The sequence below is a fragment of the Mastacembelus armatus genome, chromosome 17 (assembly GCF_900324485.2).
Source record: "Mastacembelus armatus chromosome 17, fMasArm1.2, whole genome shotgun sequence".
NCBI lineage: Eukaryota > Metazoa > Chordata > Actinopteri > Synbranchiformes > Mastacembelidae > Mastacembelus > Mastacembelus armatus.
This window is the reverse complement of record NC_046649.1, coordinates 6,352,125-6,365,186: the sequence shown is the minus strand read 5'-3', so window position 1 is coordinate 6,365,186 and position 13,062 is coordinate 6,352,125. Positions and strand designations below refer to the sequence as shown.

Below are 13,062 nucleotides of genomic sequence, written 5' to 3'. Positions count from 1 at the left end.
GGGGTGTGGGGGGCAAGGGAGTCCGGTGGAAGGCGTGCAGACTCCTCACTTGTGGGCTCCTCACTTTTTTTGTCTCCTCACTTTAATCTCTTGGGAGACAATCTGAGGGAGAGAGAGAGAGAGAGAGTTTGGCTGCACCCCATGGGTGCTCCAGACCTCCCCCCACTTTACTCCGGCCAGCTAAACTAGAAGTTCAACACCCCCCTGTCCCCTCCACCGGCATCGTTCTTCCTCTGTCCTGCTTACTTGCTCTGTATTCAGCCTAGGTGCTGGAATGACAACGAACCATTCATTGTGGAGGTAGAGGTCTGTGTCTTTTTTTGTGGAGGTGGTGGGAGTTGGGGAAAAAGGGGAAGGTTGACTACTGAGGAGAAGGAGGGTGGGTGCATATTCCCAAAATGGTGAAATACGACAGAAAGACGCAGAAAGAGAAAGTAAAAGAGTGAGAGGAGAAAGAGCGGGAGGGGAGAGTAAAAAGTAAGAGTGCAAAAGAGGGAGGGATGGAGGGGAGGCACAGAAGGAAGGGAGGGGGAGAGAGAGAGGGGAGAGAGAGTGGGCTACCATGCCGAATGAGCAAGAGAGGCGGAGAGGAAGCAGAGCTCCATCAGATGAAATGAGGTGAAAGTAATTCAGGCATTAATCAAGCCAGGGCAAAAGGGAGGGTATACTGTGTTTTCTCCCCCTTCTTTCGCTGCGGAACTGAAAGGCAAGGTGTGAATGAAGGAGCCAACAGTGGCCAGCAGAGAAGCACCACTGGGTCACAGCATTAAATCATGTCCGATTCGAACACCATTGCTGCTTCCTCTGCAGATCAGGTCAGTTCACTCTGTCATATTGTTTTCCTGTTGTTGTTTATTTATTTATGTATTTATTTATTTATTTTTTAGTTGTAGAGGAAACATGCTGTTGTTTCTTCTTTACTAGTTGTGCCACACACCAGCTTATGCTGCAGGGCATATCTTGTTAGAAGACTATCAAAGGAGACTTCAAGGAATAAGACAACCGAACATTTCCCAAGTTCCGGGCAGATGTATATCATCTTTAGATCCTAATTCGGAAGTAGTTAGAAGGAGTTTCTAAGAGCAACTGATTGAGTGTGTGTTTCTTGGACTATCAAAGCAACGATTGTTTTGCCCGGAGCTGCCTGGACAACGGTACAGGGTCCTGAAAGAATTGAATTCATCAAGACGAGCTATTGTCTGTGCCGCCTTATTTTTCGGTGATCATTCAGGGGGTCTGTGACGACTCAATACCCCCCGCACCACGTGAGGAGGGGGACGCAGCTCTTTAAAAACCCAACCACGTGTGGTGGCCCTGAAAAGTTTTTATAAGTAATTGCAGTGGGAAGTCCGGGCAGCACTGTGAGAGATGTGGTTGGTAAGGAAGTGGGCTGGTCTGCCGTGTGTGTGAAAGAGAGTGACAGAGTAGAAAAACAGAAGTGTCCAGAAAAGACCGATATTTATGCCCACCATCCCCATCCCACCCCCACAAGCTCCTTTAATCGCACGTTCGTCACATACATTCTTCGCTCAGCTTTCTTTTTTTAACTTTGAGTCACTTTGAAATAATTACTGTAAATCTGCTGAACTGTTTAAGATGTAGAGTTATTTCTATCACGGTATAGACAAAAAAGTGCACGTGTGTGCGTGCATGTGTGTGCAGATGCATATACAACCTTGCTGTCGGCTTAAATTGTTAGTCAAGTTTTTGTCTCCTGTTTCCGACTGGTACTGTCGAGGCTGAGTCAGCTTGCTACAGCTCTGTAGGCAAATCCAGAGTTTTACACACACACACACACCGAGACGTCAGATGCTCAAACTGCTCACACAGTATTCAGGAATGGAAGGTTGTTGTGGGTGGAAGGTTGAAGATATTTTAGAGCTTCTTATTGTGAAAATGTGTACATGCATGCAGCAGTACCGCTTACACAGTACCACAACTGAGAGCCCACTCACCATATGGGGACTTGTCTTTTTTGTGAGGACTAGAAGGTCATTTGTTTTGGTTGACGAGTTGACGTGATGTTAGGGTTAGGGTTAATAGTTATGAACGAGGTTAGGATAGGTCTCCAGGAAATGAGTAAGTCAATGTAAATATCTTTGCAAGTAATTATTATTATTAGAAAAATAATGTGTGTGTCTGTGTAGAATCAGAACAATTATACAAACCCATTCATAATATACAACTCTACAGCAGTTAATCCTCTTATTTTGGGTCACTTAGATTTGGTAACATGCCCACACATATTTCTCCCAGTAGTTTGGCTGACAGGAGTGGCCGTATTTATAGTTTTAATTGTGTAGACTACATAATTACAAGCAGTGGCTCCCTGTGCGTATGGATACAAGTTTTGGTACATTATCTTTAACTAATCAATGAAATCTGTTGTAAATGTCGAATGAAATCTTCACTTCAGTACAAAAACTGACTGCAGTTTTCTGCCATGAACATGGCAGAAGTTGTTGTGCTCCACACATTTACTTATTAGTGTTGTTGGAATTGTAGTTTGTGGGTGTGTTTTGTTTATCTAAAAATTCAGCAGTTAAACCTTATCAAACACAAACAGGTTGCACCCTTAAATGGTCCCTTCAGTCACCTATGGAGGAGGAATTTACAGACATAGTATATGTTATCTATGCATGCCAGCTGGAATATTTTGAACTTTAAGGTACAGTTTGCATCTTGCTTTACTGCTAAAGGAAGGAAGAGGGGTTATATATGTAGCTGTGTCCACTAAGAGGAAAAGAGCATATTGGTATTGTGCATGAAGTTGTTTTGTTTGAATAGAAATGCATCATCAAAGCTCTGCCATGGGAAAAGCACAATGCATTCAGCACTGTCATCAGTTGATACCGATCTCAGTACCAGTGGAAAGCGTATGATTACTTTGTAAATCTTAATTGAGCTATAGAATCATTTCAAACCATTAAATGTGTATATTCATTCCTCCAGGTTGTGACAAAATGGATAATGAGTTCCTATAAGGTGTAAAAATATGTTTACATATGGTTACATAATGTTGTTGTTACAGATCTCAATATGCTATAATTTAATGTCATAAACATAATATAAGCTGTTTTGCCAGGGCTTCTCAGGTCTTATGATAGATTGCTATATTGTCTTTAACTGCCTTGTCGTGATTGTGTTTAAATTACAGTTCAGCAGTTTTAACTGTTTGTTTCTTGCAGCATTTCCATAGAGGTGTTGAAGTGGTAATTAGGATGTTCAGGTGAAATCCCGCAGTTGTGACTCATGCAGACTTGATGAAGACTAACGAAGCTGAGCACTTGCAAGCTCTATCTTCTTATGCATACATCTTCCTCTCTGTTAAAAGTCAAACCAAGACCACGAAAGGGGAATAAAATCCCTAAATGGTACAACCCTGTCTTGTCTTAGTACTAAGGTTGTTTTCACTCAGACGTTTTTGAAGGTGCTGTATTCTTTGGGGTATGCTGTTTCATTTTATCATTGAGTCAAGGAAACACTATTTAACCTTTTTAAACATTAAAACAGAGCACTTGAAACACTCACAGTGGCAAATGTTGTGTCTTTTGTTATTACAACCTTGAGGTGTGTGTGTGTAATGTGTGTAACAAAATAATCCACTAGGTGTGCCGTCTTGCATGTATGTGATTTGCCAACGGACCACATATCCAGAATACTGCATTGCATAAAGAGTTGAGCTGGATTCAACTTTTTTCCTCTTCAGGACTGTGCGCCCAGTCTGACAACACACAGATTTAGTGCTAAGAGTAACATTCTTATATGAGTGAGTGACACAAGTGTTACCAAGTACTACCAAAATGCTAATTGTTGTACGTTACATTTCACATTCATATTTTTTCTACTGTTTATCACTAAGTATCTCTGAGTAGTCATGACAGACATACTTGAATAGTGACAAGCTCATGGAAACCTTGTGATGTACTGTAGCAGCTGTTTAGCATCCCTTAGCCAAGAATAGTTTAAAGTAAGAATGTCACATTTTGCAAGTGTAGTTCGACAAATCTAGAAATAATAATAATAACTATAAATGTATATAAATTATATAATTTGAAAGATTAAAATTACACACAAATACTTTGATTATTTTATTAATCTAAAATGAGTTCCACAAGTGGGCGCCTCGTAGACCCTTGCTATCTTCAGCACCCCAGCATTACCTCCATTGAAGCATTTCCATGATCTCTATCACCATCCACAAATACTTGTCCTGTGGTGAAAATCAGCCAAAATTTCAGAGGTAGTTTTTCTGAAAAGTGCAGCTCTGATCAAAGACCTGTTCCTTGATTTCTGCTGGATCACATCCGTCCTCTCAGCAGTAGACCAGCCTCACTGTGTTGCAACAATAGTCTAAAGCCATGGTTAACTTCAAACCATGCTTGACTAATAATTGCAGTAATAAGGAGTTCCGAAGGATCGGGTAATTGCTAAGGGAATGAAGGGGATTGGCTTTGACATCATTTTACTGCAAAGAAGGATGAGATTGGATACCATTTCTATATCCAGGCAATAGCTATGATTGCACTGTCACTCCTTTAACATCATCTAGTTTCAGCAAATTCTTCAGTGATTCATTCATTTTACAGTCCAGATATTTGATGTAAGTTGTATGTATTATAACAGTGCAACAGTGAACTATGTTTTCTTGTTTGTGAATCTCAGCAGATCACTACTTAGTCTGAAATATTCAAAGATAACAAATAGCTTTAACAGATGGACCCAAAATATTGCTTTGTATGTAAGCAGATTTCTGGATCACATATTGCCTTGCCAAGGAGGTAATGAGGCCTGTTTTGTAGAAAAGTACAATTTGTTCCACTGTAGATGCATTCTGCCTGAGTGCTGTCACTCCAACACCTACCTTTTTTGTTAATGCCTCCAACATGATTTTACATAGACATATTTAGCCTGTCTGCCCTGCAGGCTGTCACGGTTTTATTTATGTTATTGTAGCTGCTAATATACAGTGCAGTACATTCCATCTAGTGTAGGATGCCATCAGGGGCTCACACCACACACTTGCACACAAAGTGGGAGCAGGTGTTGCAGTTTATGGAGCAGAAGTGCAAAGTGGCACCAAGCAAGCAAGGCAATAAAAAAAGAGGAAAGAAAGGCAGCAGTAGATATATAAGAAAATAAATATATGTGTGTGTGTGTGTGTGTGTGTGTGCTTGCATGCGTACGTGCATGTCTGTGTGCACGCTCCTTGTCCATCTCCTAGTCTCCCTATGACTTTCCTAACCCTAAGCTTCTGGGATCTCATCTGCCTCACACAATAGACAGTAAACTGGGTATACTATATCCATGGACGGGTGGATGGGTAGTAGCAAGCTTGACTGATTTGTTTACCTACCCCAGGCCAACCTGTGGGCGTGAAGCTGTAGAAACTGTGTTTCCAGATGTATTACCAAAAATCCTCAGCCAAATTTGAAGAGTCACAATAAACTAGAAAGTGTTTCCTTTCCAATGATACCAAGCTCATCAATATAACACTTAAAATGTAAGTACAACAGCTAGTTTAATTTGGGTGTGCAAAAGGAGGGTAGGTATTAATTAATGGCTGACCAGGTGGTTGACAAGCTGACCAGAGCTTGTCGGCTGAGGAGAGCGATAAAAGACTGGAGGGAAATGTTTCTGACTGTGCATAAGTAGACGCAAATATGCAAATGAATGGTGATAACTGAAGAACCTAACTGTAGCTTTTGCCAACATTAATGAGGTTAGGATTGGGGTGAGGGTTGTGAAGAATTGCTTCTCGTCAATGAAAGTCCTATGTGAACAGTTTCTTAATACAGGAATATCTTGGACAATTTGACAGTTCATTAGATTAATGTTTTGACTATTAGTTTGTATCATTTCATGTTTATCACTGCTTCTGTGTAGAACAAGCCAGTGGTGGCACAAATCAGAGCTACAGTAAATTCAAAACATTTCCCCATTGCAGTTCATTTGCAGTCATAGCAGTTACTTACTTTCTTACAGAGTTCGATGAGAAGTGATTCGGTGATGCCCAGAGAAAGCTATGCGGTCCTTCACCACTGGATCTCACAAGTCCATTTTCAATGCGTATGTCAACACAATCAGATGAAATGAGAATAACACCATTTTTCTGTATATTAGTTAATATAAGCACATTTACATGGCTTTTTATGGAACGATTCAGTTTTTTATCATTTTTGGACTTTATAAAACAGATCATTTTGTTTTAACTGAACATGTATATTGCAAATTGTATCTGTGATGAACTCTATATGTAGCTCAGAGCAGCAAAGTAGTTAAAGGAAAATAAGAAACTGGGATCACTTCTTCAGAATGTGTTTCGCACCATGGGATCACTAAAAATGACAGCTGCTGGAGACAAGGAGAAAAGAGGCAGTCTGGCTGGGGTTAAAGAGGTCTAACCTTCAGATCTTATTGCAATGAATGGATGTTATCTAGTCACATCCATCTAAGAACTGTCATTTTTCAGGTTTTGTGATCATTTCTTGTCATTCCTATCTTTTTTGTGAGCATAAAGTAGTGGGAATGCCAGGATTCATAGCTGTCAAAACAAAAATAACAACACGTGACAAAGTGGTTAGTCATAAATGATTTAAACCCAGTGAGCATGGAGCTGCTATTATCAGTTTTAGACTATTTAAAGGGGCGGCACAGTGGGTAGTAGCCAAGCTATAGTGTTACTGTCCACAGGCAAAAACACCTCACTGAAGAATCTTGAGGTCATGGCAAAGGTGAACTGCCTGAATGTTTTCAGTGGCATAGTATTGCATTTTCCAACCTGATGCTTTGGGCCACTGGTATTAGGATTGATGTGAATAGAAGCTATATACCGTTATGAGGTGCAGGGGTTCCAGAGAAGGCTTTTATGGTCCTGACTTCAGGATAAAAGACTTCAGGACTTTTTGTGTCCGTGTGAGGTATTTCCACAAATATACTGTAGTGCTAAGTTGTATTGACACCCCTTGACCTTTAACTGCACCACCGTGTACCATACCCATATAGTCAAGATATTCTTTAATTAAAATGAGATATGATATTTTTGTTTTGCACTGTAACCTAGTACTTCATCTTGCATAATTCTCAAATTATACAAATTTTTATTTGAGTCCATGAAGCTGCACCAGTAAGGTTAGCTTAGTATCTAAGGGTTAAACCACTGGTTTCTGTTGCTTGTTCTTAGCTCTATCAACAACTCACCTTGAAAGGTCTTCTTTATTTTAAATGCAAGATGAGAGGGATCAGCAATAATGTGTGTCTTCTTCTTTTCCTTTCGGCTGCTCCCTTCAGGGGTCGCCACAGTGAATCATCTGCCTCCATTTAACCCTATCCTCTGTATCCTCCTCACCCACACCAACTATCCTCATGTCCTCCTTCACTACATCCAAGAACCTCCTCTTTGGTCTTCCTCTAGGCCTCCTTCCTGGCAGCTCTAACCTCCTTTTACCAATGTATTCACTGTCCCTCCTCTGAACATGTCCAAACCATCTCAATCTGGCTTCCCTGGCTTTTTCTCCAAAACATCTAACATGAGCTGTCCCTCTGATGTCCTCATTCCTGATCCTATCCATCCTCGTCACTCCCAGAGAGAACCTCAACATCTTCAGCTCTGCTACCTCCAGCTCTGCCTCCTGTCTTTTTCTCAGTGCCACTGTCTCTAAATCAGACAACATGGCTGGTCTCACCACTGTCTTGTCCACCTTTCCTTTCATTCTTGCTGACACTCTTTTGTCACACATCACACCTGACACTTTCCTCCACCTGTTCCAACCTGCTTGCACACGTCTCTTCACTTCTTTTCCACACTCTCCGTTGCTCTGGACTGTTGACCCTAGGTACTTAAATCACCTTCCTCACCTCTGCTCCCTGTTACCTCACCGTTCCACTTGAGTCCCTCTCATTTACACACATGTACTCTGTTTTACTTCGGCTAACCTTCATTCCTCTCCTTTCCAGAGCAAATGTCCACCTCACTAGATTTTCCTCCACCTGCTCCCTGCTCTCACTACAGATGACAATGCCATCTGCAAACATCATAGTCCACGGAGAAAGCCGATCCTTGGTGCATTCCCACCTCCACCTTGAACTCCTCTGTCACCCCTACAGCACACCTCACCACTGTCTTACAGCTCTCATGCATGTCCTGCACCACTCGACCATACTTCTCTGCCACTCCAGACTTCCTCATACAAAACCACAGCTCCTCTCTCGGCACCCTGTCATACGCTTTTTTCTTCTCCATCAGCATTCTCAAAGCAAATATTGCATCTGTGGTTCTCTTTCTTGGCATGAAACCATACTGCTGCTCACAAATGCTCACTTCTGACCTCAGGCTAGCCTCCACTACTCTTTCCCATAACTTCATTGTGTGACTCATCAGCTTTATTTCTCTGTAGTTTCCACAACTCTACACGCCTCCCTTGTTCTTAAAAATGGGCACCAGTACACTTCTCCTCCATTCCTCAGGCATCCTCTCACTCTCCAAGATCTTGTTAAGTAGCCCAGTCAAAAACTCTACTGCCACCTCTCCTAAACACTTCCATACCTCCACAGGTATGTTTCCGGACCAACTGCCTTTCCATTCTTCATCCTCTTCAACGCCTTCCTCACTTCATCCTTACTGATCTTTGCTACTTCCTGCTCCACAGTCACCTCTTCTACTCTGTGCTCTCTGACATTTTCCTCATTCATCAACTCTTCAAAGTATTCCTTCCATCTTTCCATCACACTTGTGGCACCTGTCAACACATTTCCATCCCTGTCCTTGATCACCTTAACCTGCTGCACATCCTTCCCATCTCTGTCTCTCTGCCTTGCCAACCTGTACAAATCCACCTCTCCCTCCTTAGAGTCCAACCTATCATACAAATCCTCATATGCCCTTTGTTTGGCCTTTGCCACCTCTACCTTCACCTTATGCTGCATCTCCCTGTACTCCTGTCTAACCTCTTGTGTCCTTTCAGTGTCCCACTTCTTCTTAGCTAATATTTTCCTCTTAACACACTCCTGATCTTCCTCATTCCACCACCAAGTCTACTTATCTGTTTTCCTCTTTCCAGATGACACATCAAGTACCTTCCTACCTGTCTCCCTGATCACTTTAGCTGTAGCTGTCCAGTCATCTGGAAGTACCTCCTGACTGCTCAGAGCCTGGTTCAGGTCCTCCCTGAAAGCCACACAACACTCTTCCTTTTTCAACTTCCACCACCCTCTGCTCTGCCTTTGTCCTCTTCATCTTCCTCACCACCAGAGTCATCCTAAACACCACCAACCACCAACAACTCCTATGCTGTCTACCGGGGTGGCGAAGTCTACCACCCTCTGTCCTTCTACATAACTGTCCTGCATACCAAACTTACCCATCACTTTCTCGTAGCCTGCTTCCATCACCAACATGTCCATTGAAGTCTGCCCCAATCACCACTCTCTCACCACCAGGGATACCCTGAATCACCTCATCCAGCTCCCTCCAGAATTTCTCCTTCTCTTCTAACTCACATCCTACCTGTGGGGCATAACCACTGACAACATTCAACATCACACCTTCAACTTTCAGCTTCAGACTCATCACCCTATCTGACACTCTCTTCACCTCCAGAACATTCCTAGCAAAATCCTCCTTCAGGATAACTCCTACTCCATTCCTCTTTCCATCCACACCATGATAAAACACCTTGAACCCTGCTCCTAATCTATAGGCCTTGTTACCAGGTCTCCTGAATGCACAAAATATCCACTTTTCTTCTCTCCATCATATCAGCCAACTCTCTAGTTTTCCCTGACAAAGTCCTACATTCAAAGTCCCTACTAAGTCCTACACTCCTGCCCTTCCTCTTCTCTCTTTGCCCATGAACACGTCTTCCTCCTCTCCTTCTTTGACCAACAGTAGTCCAATTTCCACTGGCACCCTGTAAGTCAACAGCACCAGTGGTGGTCGTTGTTAACCCGGGCCGCAACCAATCTGGTATGGAAGTTTGATTTGGCTTAAATTTTACGTCGGATGCCCTCCCTGACACAACCCTCTGCATTTACCCCGACTTGGGACCGGCACATGAAGACACTGGATTGTGCCCCCCTGTGGTTGCATTATCAGCAATAATGTGTGTATTCTCCTAAATTTATAGTCTGAAATGTGGAGTGAATTGAGGACTTGTGTAGTTAGAACAGACAGTGATCATAAACTTTGATTAGGTGTTGACATGTCACTCTGGACGAGTTTCTTCAGGTTTCTGAAAACTGGGATTTGAGAATATCCACATTTCTGAAACCAGTATATATTTACAAATACATAACACTTGGTAAAACTGCAATACTGATGATATTGCAGGCACTATGTGCTCATGTACTAGTTCTTTTTTCATTTGATTATAATAATTACAATTTTCCATATCTACTTAGCTTACAGACCACAGCTTAGAAATTGGCATAGAAACTTGGAAATAACCATCAGATAGAATTAATCATTGAAGTCAGTTTTTGCTTTTCAAACACTTAAAGCCTACGCAACTAGCATTGCTTCAGAATGAGAACACACATTAGTATATCTGTGTTCGTAACAATCTGTATATCAGAAAGAACTATTGCTTTAAAAGAAAATCTAAATATATTATGTGTGATGTGCAGAAAATAACCTAAATCATTTCTAACCTGTGTACTAAACGTGCAGTGCACTGGTACAAATTTTCAAAAGATGAAGAAGTTTAAGCGAGGAGAAAAGGCTGATGAGGCTTATTCATCAGCTTTGTCATGGATTTGTAGGAAGCAAAAACCAGGGGAGAAAAGAGCTGATGATGAGGCTCGTTGAGGCAGCATGCTCACTGTGTTAGCAAGGAAAAATGAGAAGGGGGGGGGGGGGGGGGCTGATAATGCTTGTCAGGGCTGCGTGTGTGTGCGTGTGTGTGCGTGTGCCAGTGTTTGCACACTCTTGTTGAAGCAGCACACTTGCAGTTTGAGGATTGAGGGCAACTCCGCAGAGATGATAATTGTTAGATGCTGCCTCAAGTGAAGAGGGCTTAAACAATGTGGGCAAACAAGGACAAACAAAAGATGGAGCAAAACCGATGATATATGTTTGTGTTGGAGATAATGAAACAAAGAACAATAAAGCACATACAGTAAAATTTGAATAACTCACCAAAGTGGGTGTCACCTTTTACATGCTGCAAATAATCTGCCCAAAGAGAAAGTCCTACATCCTTATAGTGTTAAGGTGAGTTTCGGAAGTGGTGCATCTGTATTCTTCACTTAAATTTAGCTGAAACTTTAACACAAGTCCTATTCCATTAAAGTTAACCTTGAAGTTACCAGCCTATACTTCACCTTTGCTAGAATTGGACTGGTAATCTGGCATACTGGGCATTTTCCTATTATATTGGGAAAATGCCCAATATAAAGTGGTTTTGTAGATGTCCAATTAAACTGGTACATTTGTTTGCAGCATTTAATAATTCACTCAGCTTAGGTGGTATCTGACAAACTGGTGGGTCCTGCTTTACAATCTAGGGATATAGGCAACACTTTGGCAGGGAAGCTACATGGCTGTCAGTCGCTCTCCAAACTTGATTTGATGGACCAAAGAAGTCGACTTCATTCTTGACATTTCAAATTTATTCCTGACATTTTGACTTTATTATTACCATGCAAAATTAAACAAATTGTGACCTGAATACTGCATCATATAAACAGAGAGTCCTGAAAATGTTGTGGAAGCAAAAGTATTTGTGTGCAGAATTTAATAATTCATGTACTGGAGTAATAATTTGTGATTTCAATTTAAGCATAACTTGTCTTCTGAGCGTCAGTGGCCTTGTCTTGTGTAAATGGCTTGAATTTAATTGTTCTGTTTTTCCTGGACTAAGACAGCAGTCTATTTATGAGCTATGATCACATTTCACACCAGTTTTGACATCTAACAACAGTAACAGCAAAATATGTAAATGAGAAAAATTACATTGTTGCATGTAGGTAATTTGGATGGGCTCTAGCAGCATCATATCTCTCTTGTTTTTTTCCTTCTATTTATTTGTCACCCTCAATAATTATTAAGAAAAAAAAAGTAAGTAAATGAAATTGTGTATTAAAATTCAAGTAAGTGTCATTAACAGGCATTTATCTAAATTTACAAGTGAAGTTCACACTTCAAAGACACTGTCTGACAAAAATAGGCTCAGCACATAAGTGGGTAGCAGATCGACTCCAGCAGCCACAGCATAGCCAGAACATCACACTTGCTGTGGAAGGTTGAATTTGTTCTTCAGGATCACAGACTGTTTTGCTGTAAAAATGATGATTGTGCATCATCCAGTTTATAGCACAGTGATGTCTTCATATTTGTCTGACCATCAGTCCAAAACTCAACTACATTTGGGTTAGTAAGAATTTCAGCAAGTCCTCACATTTTGGAAAATGTTGCGTATTTTTGATAGTTGCTGATTAAATTCTCAGCTTATCATTAGTGCATTAATGACCAACCTCTCTGTACAGTCAACAAAACATTAAAAAAAAAAACAGTTTCAGCTGCACAGCTGATACTGTGGAACTGTTGCAATTTGAGCTCAGTATTCACACACCATTTGCTCACACTGCTGGCCATATTGGATGCCGATGCTCTTGTGCAAGCTGGAATATGTGTGTGTGTTGGTGTGTCTCGACTGTGTGTGCGTGGGTGAGTGGGGGGTTAGATGCATGCAGGTGAACAGCTTGCGAGGTTCCGCAGGCCAGTCTCGCGCATCACTTGACAGCCATACCCAATGAAGGCCTATGCATAAATGAACTTATTAAGCAAATGAGTGAACAAGCGAGGGAGGGTAAAGGGGTGGAGGAGTGGGAGTGGGTGCATGCGGCTGCAGCGGCTTCGCCTGCCTGTCTGCACACATCAGTCATCGCTGCTCCTCATGCCCGTCTCTAACTCTTCTTTCTGTCACTTTGTCTTTCTCTTAAAGACCTTTGAGTATATGTCTTGATTTCACTTTGCCTCTTACCATCTCTCTGGCCCACTCACATTCATGTAATCCCATTGTTTCATTAGAGAACAGCTTATTTCTGAACTGGGAGATAATCTTC

The 13,062-nt window shown here is 41.6% G+C and overlaps 1 protein-coding gene and 1 long non-coding RNA gene across 3 annotated transcripts in view; both read left to right on the top strand.

The window, feature by feature from the left end:
• slc6a9 (solute carrier family 6 member 9) overlaps nucleotides 1-13,062 on the top strand; it is a 70,615-nt gene that overhangs the window by 24,581 nt on the left and 32,972 nt on the right. Inside the window, exon 1 of one of the 2 annotated variants that reach the window (XM_026312713.1) lies at nucleotides 582-815. The exons of the other annotated variant lie outside the window; for it this stretch is intronic. Coding sequence (XP_026168498.1) covers nucleotides 774-815 — 42 coding nt within the window. The 5' untranslated portion in view covers nucleotides 582-773. Of the gene's footprint in view, nucleotides 1-581; nucleotides 816-13,062 lie in introns of those variants that run through there. 2 annotated transcript variants of the gene reach the window in all.
• On the top strand, nucleotides 2,412-3,530 carry LOC113133804 (uncharacterized). Its single transcript, XR_003296018.1, has 2 exons — nucleotides 2,412-2,668; nucleotides 3,189-3,530. It is a non-coding gene; the product is annotated as an uncharacterized LOC113133804 (long non-coding RNA).